Raw genomic sequence first — 23,003 nt, 5'->3', positions numbered from 1 at the left:
ACCAAACCCCAAAACCCGGCAAGGAATTGACAGTAAACCGCGGGACATAATTACCGGAGAATTAAAGGTCCACGCGCAGGCACTGTGACCAGCACAGCAGTGCACCAACCACACGTCGTACCGGGCCACGCGGAGTAAATTCCGGCGACGACGACATGATCCAAGCAAGAGGCCACTCACTCACTCACTAGCTAGATGGATGCACAAGTGCCTACCTAGACGGATAGATGCTCTATAAATGGCGACTGCACGCAACGTTTCAGTGCATCCACCAAGTGTACACGCATACACTAGCTACTACGTCTCACTTTCAGTGGCAACTGGCAAGTGAGTGTGGAGCGATAGCAGCAATGGCGGCCTCCTCGTGGCAAGTGGCCCTTCTCGCCGTCGCGGTCTGCGTGCTCCCGGCCCTGCCGGCGGCGGGCGCGGCCCGGGCCTTCTTCATCTTCGGCGACTCGCCGGTGGACAACGGCAACAACAACTACCTCATGACGTCGGCGCGCGCCGACTCGTGGCCCTACGGCATCGACACCCCGGACCACCGCGCCACGGGGAGATTCTCCAATGGCAAGAACGTCGTCGACCTCATCAGTTGAGTAGCAAGCTCGTGCGTTCATGGATGCTCTTCACCAGCCGTCGGTGGTATTTAGAGGGCTTGGCTAACTAATGATTGATTAACAATGTTGCACGCAGGCGAGCAGATAGGATCCGTGCCGGTGCTGCCGTATCTTAGCCCCGAGCTGGACGGCGAGAACCTGCTCGTCGGCGCCAACTTCGCCTCCGCCGGCATCGGAATCCTCAATGACACCGGCATCCAGTTCGTCGAAAAGGTGTGACGACACCCGGGTGCCCCGGCACCCGGTTATCCTGTCCGTCGAATGAGTTAAAGATTCGTGCCGTGTAGCTTTCGGGTACAGACGCTTGTACAGTACTAGTATGATTAGCAGGCTTTATCAGAGAGACAAATAGCGACGGGAGGAGAGAGGCATGGCAGGAATAGGCTCTGCAAGTATAGGTCTGTCAGCCTCGGGAGGAGTGAGGCATGTCAGGAATCGGGCTGGAAAAGATATTGCTGTCCACGGGCGGTGTTTATTGAGATGACAGCAGAGGGAGAACGATGCATGCGCACAGTTGCATGACATGATATCCCCTTGCGCACAGTCTGCATCCCTTCTTTTCATTTGTCACCAGTGTGAGCTTTCTTGGTCACCGGAGAGAGTAGCGGCCGGTGTGGTTCTTTCTAGCAGACAACGCCGCCGGCGGGGGAGTTCTGGGGGAGTTTTGTATGTATGAGATGGGCAACGTCCAACCTGGCATTGCAATCCACCTACAAGGGGAGGCATCGTCGTCCGCTTCTTCATCAGCGTCGACGGAGAGATCTCATGTTCTTCGTAAGCCGCCAGTGGCGGTAAGATTTCTTGTTCTCAGATGATATATCAGACATCCAGCTACTCTGCATCTCCCGCTGCATCTAACACGCATGTGGTCTGCATAGTGCACCGGTAAGGGGTGCATCTTTTGCGCGCGTGCTATCACGGCGAGGTATGCTGCCGCACAGATATCAACTCGAAGAAACAGAGAGCCGGAGGTGAACGCGGTTGGGGAAGTAACACAACTGATGGCGGATGGATTGGCCGGAGCAGATGGCGGACGGCATGTCGGGCAGGCAAGTGAGCATGTCCAGCTGCACCATCCGCCGGTGAGTCCCGCAGCTAGTCCGGCTGCTAGTCCTGCTGCAATATCAAGGACGCTATGCACCGAGAATGCGTGGCAAGTAGCAGTGAACCAAGACGTGGGGAGGTTGTAGACGACACGTCTCATCGCCAGTGGCTCGTTTGAAACACCGGCCGACACGTATATCTACCTCTGAGTACTCTGACAGGCAGACATGTCATATCATGTACCAATATTCATAGGTTGTAGGTCGGTGTAGGTGCGTAACAGTAGAGCTATACTAGACTAGTTTATATTGATTGCGTCAAACGGCCACCGCCTAATCAAGAAACAGACCTGTTATTATATTCATTGGTTAGATAGCTTGGCACAAATCTCAACGCAGCCAGACTGGACGAACGGTCCAGATAACGGGGTGTCTAGACACCCGGGATCTGAAAGTCCGGTTGTAGAGCGCAGCGGCGAGGAAATCGCCGAAGGTGGGCTTGGGTGGCAGCGGTGGCAGTGGAACAGAGTCCAGTTCGTCTTCGTCCACGCAGACGAACCTTCTCTTTCTCCGCCGGCTGGCCAGCCTGGCGCGGAGGGCCGCCCGCCGCCCGCCGAGCGCCTTCTCCTTCTTCCGCGCCTTCTCGGCCTCGGCGGCCGCCTTGGCGACCTTGCGCACGTCGGGGCCGTGGATGAGGCGGAAGAGCAGCTCGGGGAAGTCCTTGAGGTAGCCGAACTCGGCGAGCGCGGCGACGTTGCAGGCGAGCGTCCGGGGGTGGTGCTCGTGCATCCAGAGCGCGGCGGCGTAGAAGCCCTCCTTGTCCGACTTGCCGGTGCCGCGGACGCCGCGGAGGTTGCAGGCGAGCTTGAGCGCCGTGAGCGCGTCGTGGGCCCAGGCGGCGGCGAGCAGTTCTCCGTGAGCGCCCTCCACGGCGTCAGCGTCAGCGCAGGCGCCGCCTTGATCTCCGCGTCCGACGGCGCGTTGAAGGCCGCGTCGAGGAGGTCGAGGAAGGGGTGCGACGCGGGGTCGGCGGCTGAGTCGGCGGGCGGGCGCGCGCTGCGCACTACCAGAGGGCCCAGGAGGCCGGGCGGTGCGGCGGGCTCCGTCTCGATCGCCATGGTTTCGTTTGAGGGGTCGAAGTCGAACTCGGGGGAGGGAGGAGAAGATTTGGTGGGTTTCGTCGCGATCGATCTGGTGGCTCGTTGGCTATATGGGTGGGAGGGAGGAGCAACGAGGGCGGATCTGGGCCGTCGTTTGAACTTTGAACCGACATGGCGGATCGACGTGCTAGAGGAGTTCAACTTTCAAACCGACTTACTCGGTCTTTATGCCTAGCAATTTAAAAGTTTTCTTAATTGTGGATGAAAGAAATAAGGCTATATGCCTTTTTTTGCGGGAAAAGAAATGAAGGCTACTTAACTCAGGGGAGGAACATCATGAATGCATATATCAAGCCACAAATAACGGATGGGAAATTCTAGAGGGCCTTTACTTTGTACAGAAAACACTTTCAAAAATGTAATTCAGGTAATTGTGATTACTACTATATTTTTTTATGAAAAATATCATATTTATTGTAAAAATACACCAAATGTACAAATCATCTCAAACAAAATAAAAATTACATCAAGGTTTCAAGACAAAGGAACGACCCCTACTCCGTCCAGAACGCGCCGCTGTCGCCGCTCCCTTATCGGAGTCGACTTGACCTTGTCAATGACAACCGGAAAGTCTTGATGCACATGCCCCTAAGGATTAGTGCGCCAGAGCTGTAGTCGTCACCGTTTAATCCTTGCATAGATATAAAACACGTGACACCAAATCTCGCCCCGTGACGAGAAACCTAACCTCATCACCCTAAGGAAACGGTAAGAATCTACGCCGAGACTTCATCGACTACGTGCAAACAGGCGAACTCAAGGAGGATCGGAACCCGAAAGATAAACTCGAAGAAGAAGCACTGCCGTGTGGGCCCGGTTCCGCGAGGCACTGCATCAAACTAATTCGAAGGACCCGGGTCCAGGTCTAGGAGTTATAAAGACCGGGCAACTCAAAAGGCTCGGACCTAACCAATTTCTCGGTTGGATCGAACCCATATGTGCAATGGTCTTGGCGTAGAGGGACGTGCATCACCAGACCGACTCTGTTGTCTGTTGCCTTTGTTATTATGTGTTGCTCTTCCCTCGCCGCCCATGCCAATGTTCACGCCTGGCTTCTTCGGTACCGAGATCTTGTGCAGTTGTGGCCAGTACAAACAGCTGCTTGCCATGATCTAGAGGCAATGATCTGTGGTTGTTAGCATATCCATTGGTTCTTCGCGTTCATTCACACATATATTTTTATTCATGGTAATGTCCTCTAGGGATAATACATACAATGAACAATAGTTTAAGCATGCCATCCAGAGCTTGCTTAACTTCCTAGCTGCAGTTGGTCTTTGCATCATAGGCAACTGGCTTTGTGTCGGCCGTCTGCCAAGTTTGCCATGTCTACCCAAACCGATTGCGCACGCTCAAGTTACGTTTCTCATGAGCGGACATGGCTTGGTCTTGTTTATGGGGTGCAACAGGTGGAATAGTTCATCTTCCCATTTGGTTGCATTTATTTGGCTGTAATTGGTCTTAAGACCAATGGCACAGTTGCTTCGCTTGTTGCTCATCATTCGTAAAAGATGTTCATAAGTTACTTCGTTTCTTGGCTCTAGTTGGGCTTTGCGCCAATGGTGCAACATGTCATCTAGTAGTCAAGAAGAGATGCCACCACCGCAGATGCGCTGCTCACAGCAGAACCAGACTTGCAACCTCACCATGCAAGGTTGCCGCTCCCGCATCCAAGATGGAGGACCCATCACCAACATCTCCGATAGCTGCCCACACGCCAGGAGCCCCACCTCAGTCGGGGCATAGATTGTATGAACCAGCCAGCATAGTCGTTGGGAAGCCCTCGAAGATGGACCGCCGGAGCGAAGGGCCTCCATGGGACAGAATCAGTCCAACCCACAAGTCCCGCACAACCTAACCTTAGATCTACTACACCGCCGTCGAGAACCCTGCATGCCGCTGTAGCCGCCGCCAGCCATGGCCTAACCCAAGCACCCCTGCCCCGTGTAGGCGAGGATACCGCCTCATGCCGCCCCAGGATACTGCAATGGGGGTAGAGGAGGATGGCTATTTCCACCCCAAGATGCTAGAACCCGTGTTTGGCAATGCGGGACATCCTAGTGGATATGCTAGGGCTGCCCCAGCAATGTCGGAACAACATATTGAATATGGCTGGGGACTGCCCTCGTCGATGGTGGACCCAACAATTTGGGGTGCTGGGACCAGCATCATGTGATGCTACAAAAGGGGATGGACTGAGCTGCAACCGGTGTCACGTGAAGCTATATGACCGTGGTGCGGCGGTGCTACAAGGGTCGAGGACATTTTGCGTAGGATGCAACATCCACGGGCTGGTGGAACTACAACCACAGTCTGGCAAAGCTGCAACCGCAGCCCGCGAAGCTACGGGAGGTGCTGACGTGGGGTGGGTACTTCTTTTTTTTTGAAAGGAACACACAACATTCCATTAATTAACTTAACACGTTGGGCATATCGCCAGCTACAACTTCTGTTACAAACTCCGGGAATTGGCCCAGCGAGGTTTCTAGACGACCATTCCTCATACACGCACCATGCACAGCTAAAGTGTGCGCCACTTGGTTACATTCTCTACTACAATATTCAACAGCTACAACATTTAAGCCCACACGCATTTGAAATTTAACATCCTGAAACAAAGAGCCTAACTCTGAGAGATCATACTCTGTAGTAGTGATAGCCTGTTTTAGTACCATTGAATCTGTCTCGAACATCACCTGATGGCACCGGTGGGGTGGGTACTTCAACCGTGGGCAAGCAATTCCTAAAGTCTAGCGACGACAGTGGCCAATGCTCTGTCGAAGGAGGCGCACACTGTGCAAGCCCTGCAACAGTGGTGCTGCAACATCCAATGGTGGGGGCGAGGGTGAGATCCAACCGACTGCTGCAATCGGCAACCGCGCGCGCCGAGGAGCTCGTCGACAGGGTGTGATGTGGGGTCGATGGCCGTGACGCGGCTAGCTCACTGGGAGGGTGCACGGATGCAACCATGGTTGCCTGGCGTCTGCATGTGAGGGACATGCACCATGCTTTTCCAGAGGACAAAGTGAAGTGGTGGAGGAGGGGGAGGGATAAGGGGAACGATCGACTACGATCACCCGAATCGAATGATGCATGATGCGACCAGCCAAAATTTTACCCGCCTTCTCATAATCTCATCAGACTGATAGGATGACCCCTATAGCCTAGTTCACTCATTCAGCTCATACGATGACCATTTCTTGATGAGTATGAGGGCACACCAATTTTAAGGCTAGAGGGGGCATATATATGTGGAAATTTTGGATTGTTTTTGCAAGTTCCTCCCATCTTTTTTTTGAAAGCAATTTCCTCCAAAAATTGGAAACAGCGTCTTAATCATAATAACGAAAATTCTATTGGAGTCGTGTCCGGAGAAAACACGTAAAGGACATCACCGCTGTGTACGAGGAAGCGTATACTGAGCTGAACTACGTATTCGTTGGTTGAACGACACATATAAAAAGAAAAAGGACGGCGCATACCCGGACTCGTACTCGGTTTACTTTCTCATCGTCTTAATGTAGTCTCCTCCCAGGCAATCAACATTCTTATTCATGGTGATGCAACTGCAACGCCGTCGCGGTTCCATCCATAGGCAGAACCAAGTGATGTCCTGCGGTGCCAGCGCGAGCGCCACCACGCGCCTCCCGCGAGACGTGATCGCCAGCATCCTGATCCGCCTCCCGGCGAGCGACCTCCGCCGCTCCCGCCGCGTCTGCAAGGAGTGGCGCGATGCCATCTCCGATCCATCGTTCATCAAAGCGCACATGGCGCACGGACCACGGGCCCCAACCCACACCGTCGTGTTCGCGGCCTCCTCCGAGCAGCGTGCCGGCCGCGCTTTCCTCTTGGACGAGCAGTGGCGACTCACGGCGAGGTTTAACGCCGGCGAATCACAGGTCCTGATAGGGACGTGCAACGGCCTGCTCTGCTTCCACGACGAAATCCAGGGCGCCGTCAAGGTCGTAGAACCCTTCACCGGCGAGTCGATCGCCGTTCCGGTGCCGAAAGAACCGGTGTGGAGCCGCTGCGCACTGCAGTACTGCTTCGGCTACGACGCCACCACTACGCAATACAAGATTGTCCACAAAGGCTACCAGCGTCAGCTGAAGGTGTTCACCGTCGGAGCAGACGAGGAGTGGAGGACCGTGAAGATCGCCCATGCCTCCTGGTACGAGTACGGCCCGGCGTGCAACGGCGGAGCCGTATACTGGAGTTACGAGGACAATGATCACGGCGGGATCCTTAAGCACGCGCGCTTCGACCTGGCGACGGAGGAGATCACGTCGGTCGAGAGCCGGCGGGTGGACAGTCAGCCGATCATTTGCCATCATTCGTGGTGGCAGCGCGGTGAGCCGTGCATCATCCAGATAAGGTGGTTGGTCGGTGACGGCGGTGAGTCCACGGGCGGCTATTGGCCGCATAACATGAACCCATGGCGTACGAGGTCGATTTCGTCCACCTGACGGCCGGCCGGCGCCTCCCAGGGCCGCAGGCCCTGCAGCGGTGGCACCTGTTGATGCAGGAGAATAACGGGGCTCTGTACGCTCACCGGATCATGAGCAAAGGGGTTCACGGGCTTGATCTTGGTTTGCTGAACGGGATTGGCGTTCAGCGCAGCCGACGGTGGAGAACACAGCAGGATATAAGCACGTTCGCCTACGTCCCCACAGTAGCCCCAGCCCCCTTGGCGCTATACGTAGGCGCACCTCTGGCCGGTGCACTTGGTGCTTTCCATGTCCCTCCTGCTCACAAGTTGCACAATGTTAAACAGGAATGAATGGTCAACAAGAAAATAGACCTTGGTTCTACTTCATCTCTTCAACAACTAATATATTCATTTGAGTTGGGGTTTACGAGTTCCTTTTACTACTGTTTGTACATTTGTACCCTTATGATTCATCCGTTGGTTTGACCCTGGTAGGTAAATACTCTGTTTCAAATCACGTTGTATATTAGGTCTCGCTTATGACAAGTCTTTGACAAATAGTAACACTTTTCATATGTAAGTTTTGAGATTTAAAGTAAAAAATGAATAATAAAAGAAGCATTTTGAAATACTCTCGCCGTTCCTAAATATAAGTCTTTGTAGAGATTTCACTATGGATTACATATGGATGTATATAGATGCATTTTAGAGTGTAGATTCGCTCATTTTGCTCCGTATGTAGTCCATAGTAGAATCTCTAAAAAGACTTGTATTTAGGAACGGAGGGAGTATATATGAATCTAATGACATTAATTTCATAGGCTTCCTTCTCTTGTCTTAATTGATACCTTAATTTGGGTTACTTCGTATAGCGAAAGAAGAACCGACTCTCTTCGGAGGACTCACGGTTGAGCAAAGACAAGGTCATGATCTTTCTTGAAATTGGCTTTCGCCCCGCTTTACAAATTAAGTCAATATCACGTCCATACAAGAGTTACAAATTCAACAAGAACACGAACACACCCAAGGAAAGTATAAAAAATTATAGAAACAGACCACCAAGCTAAGTGGCCACAGATAGGGCCTACTATGAGGCCAGGCCGTCAGCGGCATCAAAACCATCCAAGAAACACTCATTCTATAATCCCCCTCCCGGTTTATTTTCCCGCGCATCACTAGTAACACGGATGACAAGGAACGCCCCCTACATAATGCATGTGCACTTAAGATCCCCGTAGTGGGTAGTATCATAAGTTATTATCACACATATGATATTAGTTTATAATACTACCTCCGCAATGCATAGTATCATAGAGTAATATGCAAGACATATATTAGTACTGTATTTATTATGATATAGTAGCATGGTATGATACTCAACCCTCTCTTTCTTTATTACTAATTTTATGTTACCTCATCAAAATTGCCTAATTGGCATGCATGATACTAGCTATGGTACTCTCGTTGTGGGCAGCCTGAAATTACTCTGGCGCGAGCGGGGCATAGAAATGGGCACGACAAAAGAGGAAGACGTAGACCGTATAGGGAAAAATTGAAAAGAAATTAAGTGCAGAGAAAAAAAGGAATGGAGGGAGTACACGACAAAGCCGGAGAAGGTCACTTTTGAGTGCGAGTGGTTTTATCACATGATGGGAGCATGAAACTCCCCTAAGTTATGTACCATCAAATGAAGACGTGGATTTCGCTAGCCTCATTGAAAGAACATCCACCCCTAAGGAGGGTTTTGGTATTAATGACAATGTTGATTAAACAACTAATTATGCTTCGAGTGTGTTTTTTGTATACACATCATGGAACGTAAAGTTGGTCGGCAACCCCCCTAAGCTAAAAGCATAAAAGAAGACGACATGTCGGTTTTCTATCGATGATATACCCTTTTTGAGTCGTAGGTATGTCATACTATTAAGAGGGGATACACCATAAATCCTATATGGGAATCTTGAAGAAAACAAAACCATGACCAGCCATAATGTGGACGAGCACCATGTTTTTCACATTTTGTGTTGTTGTCGTTCTCTGGATTAGATCGTATTATCCGACTTATGTCGGACTATTCGACATATATTCCGACCTCGGGTCCAACTTTGCCCAGTGTCTCTGGATAGTGTTGGATACAATGTTGGAGGCTAGGCCAGATAATCCGACATGTCGGATGTCCGACTACTTCTCTGCGTAGTGTGCATAACGGGGCAAAAATCTGGTGGAACTATATAAGCCACCCTTTTCTCCAAAGGAGGGTGACGACTGACAACTCCTACTCTCTTTCCTCCATTGATCGAAAGCTTAAACTTGGATTCCTCCCTCTCTAGCCTCTAGCACTCAATCCATTCCATATTTTAGAGAGAGCAAGAGGAACACCCGGTCTACAAATCCAGCAAAGCAAAACTCAAGTTCATCGATTCCCCACGAGGTCCTTGATAATCTTGTTATTCTTGGGTTGGTGGGGACCTAGGCAATTATTCAGGAGACAAGGACGGTGAGCAGCAACGTGGATTGGAGCATGCAAGGCAAGATGGGCTTCTAGTTTTTTTCCTTTTAGTTTCTCGATTGGGCCTTTCTGAATCAAACTTTGTACGATTTATTGTTGCTTTCCTTGTCATCTGAATACATATACCCCCCCCCCCCTAAAAGAAAAAGTAAATCACTCCTCCAACTATTAGTGTGAGTACTTGGACGTTTTTTTTTTCAAATTTCTATTGAAGTTGAAAAAAATAATATAATACCAAGGTGGGGGAAATATAGTGCTTAAATCTAGGTCAAAATTTAGTATGTCACATGTGCTTCTCAAAATGTTGCATATGTGAAAAAGCGCACGATTTAGGCTGTGATGATTTTGATGCGCTTTGGATTTACTTATTGTATAGGTGCATAAAAGTTGTTTCACATGTAAATTGTAATACTTATTTTCTTCATTAGGTGCATCCTTGTTTCACCAACAACAATGCCATGATAAACTTGCTAAGTTAGATAATACCCCGCGCGTTGCTGGGGAATTGATTGTTTTATATTTCAATAAAATTATTGTGCATGGAAAATGAATGTTTGAATTAATAATATGAGAATTGAAATTTAAAATACATATGATTTATTGTATTGTATAGTTGGAAAATAATTATATTGAACATAAGTAGCATAATGCAATCAAAATTCTCATGCATGGTGGCATGTTGAAGAGGGTCATTTCTGAGAGAATATCACATGGAAACTAGCATTCAAAGAACACTTCGTGAAAACCACATTTAAAATTTTGGAAAAAATCTGAAAAAATACTGGATGTTAAAAGGGTGATGTTCTATTGACATGAAAAATTTCAAGTTGAAACAAACTACGGGATGTGAGCTATAAAAAAACAAATTCAATGATGAATAGCGATGTTACACTACTGGAATCAGCAGATTTGCCGTCTGCCGACTCTTTGCCGTCAGCTAGCGGACAACAAAGAAAGGCTTTGCCATCAGCTACCAGAAAGCGGACGACAAAGAGGCAGCGGGTGTCAAAGGTAGGCTTTGCCATCAGCCATATCTTTGTCCTCTGCTAGCTGACGGCAAAGAGGGCAGGTGGTGGGCTTACGAGAACGACCTAACGGCCTGTTTCTTTGCCGTCTGCTGGCGGACGACAAAGATGGCAAATAGAAAGCACACCACGCGGATCGATCACACGGATCAATGACATGGCACGATCTGCTCCACACATGCATCTCCACAACGCAAAACTGATGCGGCCCATCCCACGCCCCCACCACCCACTCTCTCTCCCTTATCCTCCTGAGAGCCACCCACACCACGATCTGTCTCCCTTCTCTCTCGTACGCCTATGCTCTAGACCCAGAACACCGGACCCCGCTCCCCGTCTCCCGTCGCCCCAGTCGGCCGCCGGCCCCGGCCCCCGTCGCCCCCTTCCGGCCGCCACCTCGCCCGCCGGCGCCGGCCCCTTCTCTCTTCGGCCCCGACGCCGTCGTGCCCGGCCCCATCCCCGTTTCCCCCCGCCGGCCCCGGGCCCTGTCTCCCCCTTCCGGCCACCACCTCGCCCGCTGGCGCCTGCCCCTTCTCTCTTCGCCCACGACGCTGATACGTCCATTTTGCATCAGGCTTTTATATCGATATTTATTGCATTATGAGTTGTTATTACACATTATGTCACAATACTTATGCATATTCTCTCTTATTTTACAATATTTACATGAAGAGGGAGAATGCCGGCAGCTGGGATCCTGAGCTGGAAAAGGAGCAAATATTAGAGACCTATTCTGCACAGCTCCAAAAGTCCTAAAACTTCACGGAAGTTATTTCCAGAATATATAAAAAATATTGGGCGAAAGAAGTTCCAGAGGGGGCCCACACCCTGGCCACGAGGGTGGCGGGTGCGCCCCCTGCCTCGTGGGCTCCCTGGCGGCCGTCCGATGCCCATCTTCTGCTATATGAGGTCTTTCGTCCAAGAAAAAATAATAAGCAAGCTTTGGGGAAGAAACTCTGCCGCCACGAGGCGGAACCTTGGCGGAACCAATCTAGGGCTCCGGCAGAGCTGTTCCGCCGGGGAAAATTCCCTCCGGGAGAGGGAAATCATCACCATCGTCATCACCAACAATCCTCTCATTGGGAGGGGGTCAATCTCCATCAACATCTTCACCAGCATCATCTCATCTCAAACCCTAGTTCATCTCTTGTATCCAATCTTTGTATCCAAACCTCAGATTGGTACCTGTGGGTTGCTAGTAGTGTTGATTACTCCTTGTAGTTGATGCTAGTTGGTTTACTTAGTGGAAGATCATATGTTCAGATCCATTATGCATATTAAATTATTAATACCCCTCTAATTATGAACATGAATATGCTTTGTGAGTAGTTATGTTTGTTCCTGGGGACATGGGAGAAGTCTTGCTATAAGTAATCATGTGAATTTGGTATTCGTTCGATATTTTGATGAGATGTATGTTGTCATCCCCCTAGTGGTGTCATGTGAACGTCGACTACATGACACTTCACCACTGATTTGTGTCGTTCACGCATAGTTTTTTAAAAGCATTCCGATACCTTTAGGTTTTAAAGAAAGCAATCAGATCCCTATAAGTTTAAAAAACTGTCAGGTCCCTATAAGTTTTTTCTAAAAGCAATTGGGTGCCTCTAAGTTTTTTAAAAAGCAATCGCGCCCCTGTGGAGGTGGTGCTCGTCGGTGGGTGGGTGGCCAGGGACACCCATGTTGAAGGAGAACAACCATCGCTTCGGGGCGTCAGCTACCTTGGCCAAGCTGGCGCTGGAGCAATGCCAAGGGTGGATCCCCGCCGACAGCGATGAAAGACTTGGGCACCTCGCCACCCTCTACCATGGTAGCCACCACACCCCGGGCTAATGACTCCGGCTCCTCTTATTTCTCCCAGCACCGCCAACGGTGGTGGTGGCCGATCGTGGCTTGTCAGTGGTGGCAGTGTCACACGTGGCTCGGTGTATGCTCGTCAGCGACGACGCTCATAGTTGTGTACATCAGTGGCTCGTGCGGAGGAGGTCGGCGTAGATCTGGTGGGAACAGGCACGAGGGGGAGAGAGAGATCAGGGGAGGAGAGGGAGACAAGAAAGGGATGAGGAAGGAAGAGATAGCTTACATGTGGCCCCCACATGAAAGATAACGGTCAAACAAACTATTTGTTTAGGAGGGGCCTGGCCTGTGATAAACGGGTTCAATTTTAAACCACATAGTCATTTAGGTTTTTTTAAATCAAAAACCAACTTTATGGTAGGTTTTAGAGAAGTTTCAAAACGTGGTAGTTTTTGGAACCCTAGGCCGAATTGTGATTGTTTTATGCTACTTACTCCTAGAAACTCAACCATCTCAGTTGGATGTGAGCATATCTGACTTGAATTTGCAAAATGATCCCTTTCGGGCAACCAACCCAAGTTTCTACTTGTCCTTGTTTTTGTTGTCACCATTTTGTATAGACGATTTGTACTACTCCCTCCGATTCATATTAGTTGCCGCTCAAATGGATGTATCTAATATTGAAATACGTCTAGGTAGATCCGTTCTAGCGACAACTAATATGGATCGGTGGGAATACTGTAGTTCTCCCTCCACGACAAGAAAACCGGGACGGAAGGAGTACATATATCTCTACCACTTCAAAAGAACATAAGGTTCCCATTTCACCTTTCTTCCTACCACCCTTTCGTCCAACGTTTCATGTATATGATAATCAATCACCTTAATTTATCTATCTTCTGAACCAACTCCACTTTAATTTACTTACGAACCTTATAATCAAAATATAAGGTAATTCACTGTTTGAATTTAATAAACATTTATTTACACAATCACATTATTATTGACACGTAAATCACGAGCTAACGTACTAGAATATTTATATCCCGTTAGAACGCACGTCATCAGGTGGATCGGGCCGAGGACCCCCGTGGCGGTTCTATCATGGGCCACTTCGGACAACCCATGCCGCATACGAGGAAGATTCCACAAGACTTGGCACCCAAGACGAGGACTCTCCTAAACCCTAGGCCTCCGTTGTGTTATATAAACCGAGGCCAGGCTAGTCAATAGATAATCTCATATTCATTACTATCATCTCGTGGTAGATACATGTACTTTGTACTACACTCATATCAATACAATCAAAAACAGGATGTAGGGTATTATGTCTTCGAGAGAGCCCGAACCCGGGTAAGACTCTGTGTCCATGTTACCATCGCTCTAAGACGCCTAGCTTAGGACCCCTACTACAAGATACACCGGATATAGAACCGACAGGGGGCGCGCCAAGGGGGAGTCCTACTTGGACTCCCGGTCCAAGTAGGATTCGCCCTCCTTCCTATTCCAACAAGGAGAAGGAGGGAAGGAGGAAGAGGGGAGAAGGAAAGAGGGGGGCGCCGCCCCCTCCTAGTCCAATTCGGACCAACCAGGGGGGCACCCCTTGAGGCCCCTCTCTCCTTTCCACTAAAGCCCATTAAGGCCCACTACTTCCCCGGGGGGTTCCGGTAACCTCCCGGTACTCCAAAAAAATAAACGGAACACTTCGGAACCATTCCGGTGTCCGAATATAACCTTCCAACATATTGATCTTTACCTCTCGACCATTTCAAGACTCCTCGTCATGTCCGTTATCTCATCTGGGACTCCGAACATACTTCGGTCATCAAATCACATAACTCATAATTCAAATCGTCATCAAACGTTAAGCGTGCGGACCCTACGGGTTCGAAAACTATGTAGACATGACCAAGATACATCTCCGGTCAATAACCAAAAGCGGAACATGGATGCTCATATTGGTTCCTACATATTCTACGAAGATCTTTATCGGTCAAACCGCATAACAACATGTTGGGGAACGCGGTAATTTCAAAAATTTCCTACGCACACGCAAGATCTATCATGGTGATGCATAGCAACGAGAGGGGAGAGTGTTGTCCACGTACCCTCGTAGACCGTAAGCGGAAGCGTTATGACAACGCGGTTGATGTAGTCGTACGTCTTCACGATCCGACCGATCCTAATATAGAAAGTACGGCACCTCCGCGATCTGCACACGTTCGGCTCGGTGACGTCCCACGAACTCACGATCCAGCAGAGTGTCGAGGGAGAGCTTCGTCAGCACGACGGCGTGATGACAGTGATGATGAAGCTACCGGCGCAGGGCTTTGCCTAAGCACTACGACGATATGACCGAGATGGATTATGGTGGAGGGGGGCACCGCACACGGCTAAGTGATCAATGATCAACTTGTGTGTCTATGGGGTGCCCCCTGGCCACGTATATAAAGGATGGAGGGAAGAGGAGGCCGGCCCTCATAGGGCGCGCCCAAAGTAGGATTCCACCTCCCCCATGGAATAGGAAAAAGGGAAGGGATAAGGAGAAGGAAGGAAGGGGGCGCCCCCTTTCCCTAGTCCAATTCGGACCAGTCCATGGGGAAGGGGCGCTGCCACCCTTGAGGCCTTTCTCTCCTTTCCCGTATGGCCCATTAAGGCCCAATACGAATTCCTGCAACTCTCCGGTACTCCGAAAAATACCCGAATCACTCGGAACCTTTCCGATGTCCGAATATAGCCTTCCAATATATCAATCTTTACGTCTCGACCATTTCGAGACTCCTCGTCTTGTCTCTGATCTCATCCGGGACTCCGAACAAACTTCGGTCATCAAATCACATAACTCATAATACAAATCATCGCAGAACGTTAAGCGTGCGGACCTTACGGGTTCGAGAACTATGTAGACATGATCGAGACTCATCTTCAGTCAATAACCAATAGCGGAACCTGGATGCTCATATTGGTTCCTACATATTCTACGTAGATCTTTATCGGTCAAACCGCATAACAATATACGTTGTTCCCTTTGTCATCGGTATGTTACTTGCCCGAGATTCGATCGTCGGTATCTCAATACCTAGTTCAATCTCGTTACCAGCAAGTCTATTTACTCGTTCCGTAATGCATCATCTTGTAACTAACTCATTAGTCACATTGCTTGCAAGGCTTATAGTGATGTGCATTATCGAGAGGGCCCCGAGATACCTCTCCGATACTCGGAGTGACAAATCCTAATCTTGATCTATGCCAACTCAATAAACACCATCGGAGACACCTGTAGAGCATCTTTATAATCACCCAGTTACGTTGTGACATTTGATAGCACACAAGGTGTTCCTCCGGTATTTGTCCTGACTGAGGAGTTAGGAATTCGCTAGTGCGGATTGCCTACACAGTGAGGAACATGATAGCCCTGAGGATTTTGCTACTCAAAATTCCGACCGTTGTTGTGCTATGCGCCAGTTGTCTCAAAATATCTATCCACCTAACGATCATATCATTGAAGGGCATTTATGTCTTATCATGTTGGGCTGCTCCCTAGGCTATAAATAGCCGCCCCCTACAACCACTAGTTGGTTGGCTGCTCCGAGAGAAACTGACACTTGTCATTTGAGAGCAACCCATCCTCCGAGGACTTTGAGCGAAAATTATCAAGTGAGGAAAAACCCAAAACCCAAACACCTACAAACCCCAAGTGATTTAGCATCACTGAAGAGATTGATCCTGCGTGGATCCGACGCTTGTTACCTTTGAAGACTATGCTTCTTCCAGATGGTTAGGCGTCATGGTCTAGAGCATCCAAGAGGAATTGTGGATCGCCGAGTGACCAAGTTTGTGAAGGTTTGGAAGTCACCTGAAGACTTACCACGAGTGATTGGACGAGGTCTGTGTGTTGGGGATCGTAGCAGAAATTCAAAATTTTCTACGCATCACCAAGATCAATCTAGGAGATACTAGCAATGAGAGAGAGGGAGTGCATCTTCATACCCTTGAAGATCGCTAAGCAGAAGTGTTCAAGAGAACGGGGTTGATGGAGTCATACTCGTCGTGATCCAAATCACTGATGATCCTAGCGTCGAACGGACGACACCTCCGCGTTCAACACACGTACGGAACGGAGACGTCTCCCGCGCCTTGATCCAGCAAGGAGGAGGGAGAGGTTAAGGAAGAGAGTCCAACAGTAGCACGACGGCGTGGTGGTGATGGAGTGGCAGTTCTCCGGCAGGGCTTCGCCAAGCTCACGCGGAGGAGGAGAGGTATTGGAGGGGAGGGGCTGCGCCAGGTGCAAGGGTATGGCCGCCCTCCCACCCCTTGTAACGCCCCGAGACCGATGTGCCAGGTGTCTTCCAGTTATTCGCTGTTGTTGCCTTGTCATTGCTTGTGTGTCATGCATCTCATATCATGTCATCATGTGCATTGCATTTGCATACATGTTCGTCTCATGCATCCGAGCATTCTTCCCATTGTCCGTTTTGCATTCTGGCGCTCCTATGTCACCCGGTGTTCCTTTCTATCTCTTTTTCATGTGCGGGTATTAAACGTTTTCGGATTGGACAGAGACTTGTCATGCAGCCTTGGTTTACTACCGGTAGACCGCCTGTCATGTTCCGTGCCATTTGGACTTTGTTTGATACTCCAACGGTTAACCGAGGGACCGAAAAGGCCTCGTGTGTGTTGCAGCCCAACACCACTCCAAGGTGGCCCAAAGCCCAGCTAAACCCCCTCCATCATCTTGATCGTTCGATCACGATCGCGTGGCCGAAAACCGCACCTCATTTGGACTCTCCTAGCTCTCTCTACCTATATATATGTGCAACCCTTCCAAATTCGCGGTACAAACCCTAGCTAAACTTCCCACTCCGCCGCCGGACAAAACTTCCCGCCGCGCCGGACATGTCCGCGCCGCCGGCCACCTCACCTCCACCAATCCTGTCGCGACACATCATCACCGCCACCGCCCGCAGCCTATCCAGAGCCGCCATGTCGCCTCTCCACCCTCCCACTTCGCCGGGCCCGCTAGAGCCCATCCGCGACCCGCCATGGGCCGATCTGGGCCAAGCTGCTCCGTCGCCCTTGCCCTCGTCTGCGCCGCTCACCGGACCAGAATCGCCGCGTGCCGCTCGCCGGAATCACCACGCGCCGCTCGCCGGAATTGCCGTTCGCGTCTCCAGCCGACGAACGCGCCGCCTCCAGCGCCATGGACTTCGCCCCGCGCCGCTCTCCTCCCGCGGGTGCTCCACGCCATCCCGCTCCCTCGTTCGACCTCGCCACTGCTCCGGCAGGAGCTCGCCGGAGTACGAGCTCGTCGCCCCAGCGCCTCCCCGCCGCCGACTCAGGCCGCCTCCGCCTCGATCCGACCCAAGGAGGAGCCCCGCCGACCTCCCGCGCCCGGATCTGCCCTCAGCACGCTCCGCCGCACCCATTCCCGGCCTCCGTGCCCGCCGCCGTCGCCGGAGTAGCCACCATGCGGCCACCAGAGTTCCTTGGCCTCTGCACCGCCGCCATGGCCTCCTGCCCGTGAGGATCGGGAGGACGACGACCACCCAGCCTCTCCCGCGTGGGCCCCGAGTCCGGCCCATCTCCTTCGGCCCGTCTGCCTCCTCCCCGCGTCTGGGCCGAGGCCCAGGGTGAGCCTCTCTTATCCCTCGCCCGTGCGAAGTATAGTTATCCAACGCTCACTCTTTTCATTGAGTAATTTTCACCAAGTCCCCGAAGTTTCCAGTATTTTTAGCATTTTTCATCGCATCATAACTCTGCATCCGTAGCTCTGATTTGTGCGTGTAGCATATCAAAATGTTCCTCTAGACGAGTACATCATTTCATCTCATTGCATCATTTTCATTTGAGCTCATCTTGATGCCCGAAAATGCTGTTGGAAGAGGGCTATATGATGATTATGTTAGATCTGTTTCAGCAAATGGCCTTTTGTCATTTTTGCCATGATTAATGTGTGCATGCTATGATCCTGAGCTCTACATGTGTTTTGTTATATGCCATGCCATCTTTATAGGGGTGTATGCCATGTATTTTTTTGATCTTTGTGGTGACTAGAACAAGCATGCAAAGTAGCTTATTCAGTGATGCTGATTTCAAGGACTTAGTTTTTCACTAAGTCCTTGTCCTGATGCTCACTCTTTTTGTTTATGTATTCACACATGTACTAAGTTTCCAGTTAATACAATTCTAGCATGAATAATAAACATTTATCATGATATAAGGAAATATAAATAACAACTTTATTATTGCCTCTAGGGCATATTTCCTTCACAACATACATTGTTCCCTTTGTCATCGGTATGTTACTTACCCGAGATTCGATCATCGGTATCATCATACCTAGTTCAATCTTGTCACCAGCAAGTCTCTTTACTCGTTCCTTAATGCATCATCCCGTAACTAACTCATTAGTCACATTGCTTGCAAGGCTCATAGTGATGTGCGTTACCGAGAAGGCCCAGAGATACCTCTCCGATACACGGAGTGACAAATCCTAATCTCGATCTATGCCAACTCAACAAACACCATCGAAGACACCTGTAGAGCATCTTTATGTATAAGTCATGAAGAAAGCAATAGCGATAAAACTAAATGATCATTATGCTAAGCTAATAGATGGATCTTGTCCATCACATCATTCTCTAATGATGTGATCCCGTTCATCAAATGACAACACATGTCTATGGTTAGGAAACTTAACCATCTTTGATTAACGAGCTAGTCTAGTAGAGGTGGCAGTGGTGGTGGTCGACTGTGGCTCATTAGTAGTGGCAGCGACACACGTGGCTCGGTGTATGCTCGTTGGCAACAACACTCATAGTTGTGGCCATCAGTGGCTCGTGTGGAGGAGGTAGGCGTAGATCCGGTGGGAACAGGTGCGAGGGGGGCGAGAGAGAGATCAGGGGAGGGGATTGGGACGAGAAAGAGATGAGAAAGGAAGAGATAGCTTACATGTGGCCCCCACATGAAAGTTAACAATCAAACAAACTATTTATTTAGGAACGGGCCTGACCTGTCATAAACCGGATCAATTTTAAACCACATAGTCATTTAGGTTTTTAAAAAATTAAAAACCAACTTTGTGGTAGGTTTCAAAGAAGTTTCAAAAAGTGGTAGTTTCTGAAACCCTAGCCCAAATTGCGATTGTTTTATGCTATTCACTCCTAGAAACTCAACCATCTCAGTTGGATGTGAGCATATCTAACTTGAATTTGCAAAATGATCCCTTTCGGGCGACCAACCCATGTTTCTGCCTGTCCTCGTTTTTGTTGTCATCATTTTGTATAGACGATTTGTACTACTCCCTCCGATTCATATTAGTTGCCGCTCAAATGGATGTAGGTAATATTGAAACACGTCTAGATACATCTGTTCTAGTGACAACTAATATGGATCGCTGGGAATACTGTAGTTCTCCCTCCACGACAAGAAAACCGGGACGGAAGGAGTACATATATAGTAGTACTAGAACGATGCCCATGCATTTCAACGGGATATAAAAATTCTAGTACGTTAGCTCCTGATTTATGTGTCAATAATAATGTGATTGTGTAAATAAATATTTATCAAATTCTAACCGTGAATTACCTTATATTTTGATTAGAAGTTTGATAAGTAAATTAAAATAGAGTTGGTTCGGAAGATAGATAAATTAAGGTGATTGATTATCATATACATGAAAGGTTGGACGAAGGGGTGGTGGGAAGAAAGGTAAAATGAAAACCTTATGTTCTTTTTAAGTAGTAGAGATACTAGCTACATGGTTTTCGCCTTCATAAATTTCACCATGCCTAAAATCTATTCCTGCCATTATCACTATATATATATATCAGTGTACATACTGACTCCATCAGTGGTATCTTTAATAAATGTTTTGTGTATTATGAAAAGTGCTCGCACATTTCAAAAATTATGTATTTCAAAAACAGAAAAAGGTAAACAAACAAAACAATTATAAGAAGAAAACACAAAAAAAGGAACATATATAAAAGTTAGTTCTTTCTTAGGGGTAAAACCAAGTTTATTCATCAAAAGCCACAACAAATGGGATACAAGTTGTTTCATGTGCTTGGCCAAACCAGACGTGGCATCCCGGCTCTAACGACAATAAAAACTTGGCCAGACTGTGCGCTTCCACGTTGACCTTTGAAAGTAAGATTACAGAGAAATTGACTCCTTTTGAGATTGATCTCAGTAACTGTGGCCGCATAGCAACCTCGAATATCGCTGCTAATATCAGATACAACTTGCACAAACGATAGCAAAACGAACTCTCAATCTCCAACGGATATATAATGGACCCTTCATTCATTCGTGTTTATGATTGTCCAACTTGTCAGCTGTAGGTGGAACGTGCAAAGCAGCAAGTGCAGTGGTCATGGGTGTGCCTAAATACAGCGCCAAGGGAGCAGGACATACTGTCGGGGCGTAGGCGAACGTGCTTATTATATCCTGCTGTGTCCACGACCATCTGCTACCCTGAGCCGGAACGAACTGGCCGGTCGGCGAGCTCTCCTCCTCCACGCCAACCCCACTCAGCAGTTTCTCGCGCCCAAGGTCAAGTCCGTGAACGCTTTTGCTGACGATCCTGTGAGCGTACAGATCCCCGTTCTCCTCCTGTAGCAGCAGGTGTCCCCGTTGCAGGGCCTGCGGCCATGGGAGGCGGCGCCCCTGCGGCAGGCTCACGGCGTCGACGTCAAGCGCCATGGCGTCCATATTACTTGGCCAGTAGCCGCCATTTGACTCTCCCACCAACCACCTTATTCCGATGATGCATGGCTCACGGCGCTGCCACCGGCGATGATGGCAAAAGACGGGCCGTCTGTCGACCAGCCGGCACTCGACCGACGTGATCTCCTCCGTCGTCAGGTCCAAGTGCGCGTACTTGGGATCCGCTCCTCTTTGTCCGTGTAACTCCAGTGCACGGCTTCGCCGTTGCAAGCTAGCTCGTCGCTGGAGTTGGAGCCACACGACGCGATGCTCCTCAGAGTCCTCCAGTCCTTGTCTGCTCCGAACGTAAACACCTGCAGCTGAGGATGTCGCACGCCCGGAATATTGGGCTGGCCACGGGGCTTGCCTTTGTGAACGATCTTGAATTGCCTCCTTGTGGCGTCGAAGCCGAAGCAGTAGGAACGGGTGACGCGCCGGCGTGACGAATCCGTCGGCACCGGCACAGCCATCCACTCAGTGGTGAATGGCTCTACGACCTTGATGACGCCTTTGAGTTGGTCGTGGAAGCAGAGCAGGCCGTTGCACGTCCCTATCATGACATCCGAATCGCCGACGATGAACCTGGCGGTGAGCCGCCAGTGCTCGTCGAAGAGGAAGGCACAGCCGCCGCACCGACCTGAGGAGGGCACGAACACGTAGGTGTGGGTCGGGGCCCGCGGTCCTTGGACCATGTGCGCTTTGATGAACGCTGGGTCGGAGATGACATGGCGCCACTCCTTGCAAACGCGGCAGTGGCGGCGGAGTTCGATCGCGGGGAGGCGGACCAGGATGCTGGCAATCACGTCTCGCGGGAGGCGCGCGGCGGCGGGCTGGCGGCAGCGTTTGGTGTCGCCTGACATTGCTACTAGGTCCTTCTGGATGCAACCCTGACGGAGAGTGCGATTGCATAATTGCATCTGAATTTAGTTACCTGGAAGCTTGGATGGATTACATAAGATAAGAGGAGTAGAATCCGGGACCCCAACAGAATTTCCGTTGGGTAGAAACCCTATCTCTCTCGCTCTTGAGTAGATACACAAAATTCGGAGAGCTCCGAACCAGAGTTTCAAGTGCCAATTTTTTTTTTGAGGTTGGGTGTGTTTGGTTTGTGCCCCAACTAACCCCACCAATTTTTTGGCATGACCAAAGCTAGGGCATGACCAATTTTTGGGTTTAGAGCCATTGTACTTGCCATTTTTTGGCAAAATCAGTAGGCTTCCATTTGGTTTGCAGCCAACTAACTTGGCGCACTTTGGGAATTTGGATTGATCAGTGTTTGGTTTGATTGCAATCCAGTTTTAATAACAAAAAAAGGGACATGTGTTAAAAAACACTTAATTAACTACAATGTGCCAAGTGGAAAACGGGCGTGTATAAAAGTACACATGCGCATCACATATGTCCGTGCAAAGAACGTTGACATCCAGACAGTCTTTCATTTTAATCCACGATGTTTTTTTTTTTTGCGAGGAAAAAATATTTCATTCATCAACCAGCAGCCATGTCTGCATTACAAAGGTCCGGCACCTCGGACCAGATCGAAGCCACACCGCGGTGTGCTTTTTTATTCTGCCATAGTTTGCTAAAAAATGACTAACAACATTTTGTTCTCTCCTTACATGCTTGACTAGAAATTCCCCACGGTCCTGTAGAAGTTTAGTGATCTCACGTACCATCATCATATGCTCAGACCGGTTCTCTCCTCCTTCATTAA

General features: G+C 49.5%; 2 protein-coding genes across 2 annotated transcripts; both read left to right on the top strand.

The window, feature by feature from the left end:
* The first annotated feature begins 253 nt into the window (after nt 1-253).
* Nucleotides 254-1,180, top strand: LOC119302593 (GDSL esterase/lipase At4g28780-like). The gene is made up of 2 exons (XM_037579629.1): nt 254-591; nt 694-1,180. Exons 1-2 carry the CDS (start codon nt 351-353, stop codon nt 834-836), a joined length of 384 nt encoding a protein of 127 aa, XP_037435526.1. The 5' UTR covers nt 254-350; the 3' UTR covers nt 837-1,180.
* Nucleotides 1,181-6,152: 4,972 nt separating this feature from the next.
* On the top strand, nt 6,153-7,560 carry LOC119297751 (putative F-box protein At1g47790). The gene has a single exon (XM_037575413.1). The coding sequence runs from the start codon at nt 6,375-6,377 to the stop codon at nt 7,284-7,286; it is 912 nt and encodes a 303-aa protein (XP_037431310.1). The 5' UTR covers nt 6,153-6,374; the 3' UTR covers nt 7,287-7,560.
* The last annotated feature ends 15,443 nt before the right edge of the window (nt 7,561-23,003 follow it).

This window comes from Triticum dicoccoides, chromosome 5A (assembly GCF_002162155.2).
Source record: "Triticum dicoccoides isolate Atlit2015 ecotype Zavitan chromosome 5A, WEW_v2.0, whole genome shotgun sequence".
Lineage (NCBI taxonomy): Eukaryota > Viridiplantae > Streptophyta > Magnoliopsida > Poales > Poaceae > Triticum > Triticum dicoccoides.
Note: the sequence above shows the minus strand (reverse complement) of the source record. Positions and strands in the feature narration are given on the sequence as shown.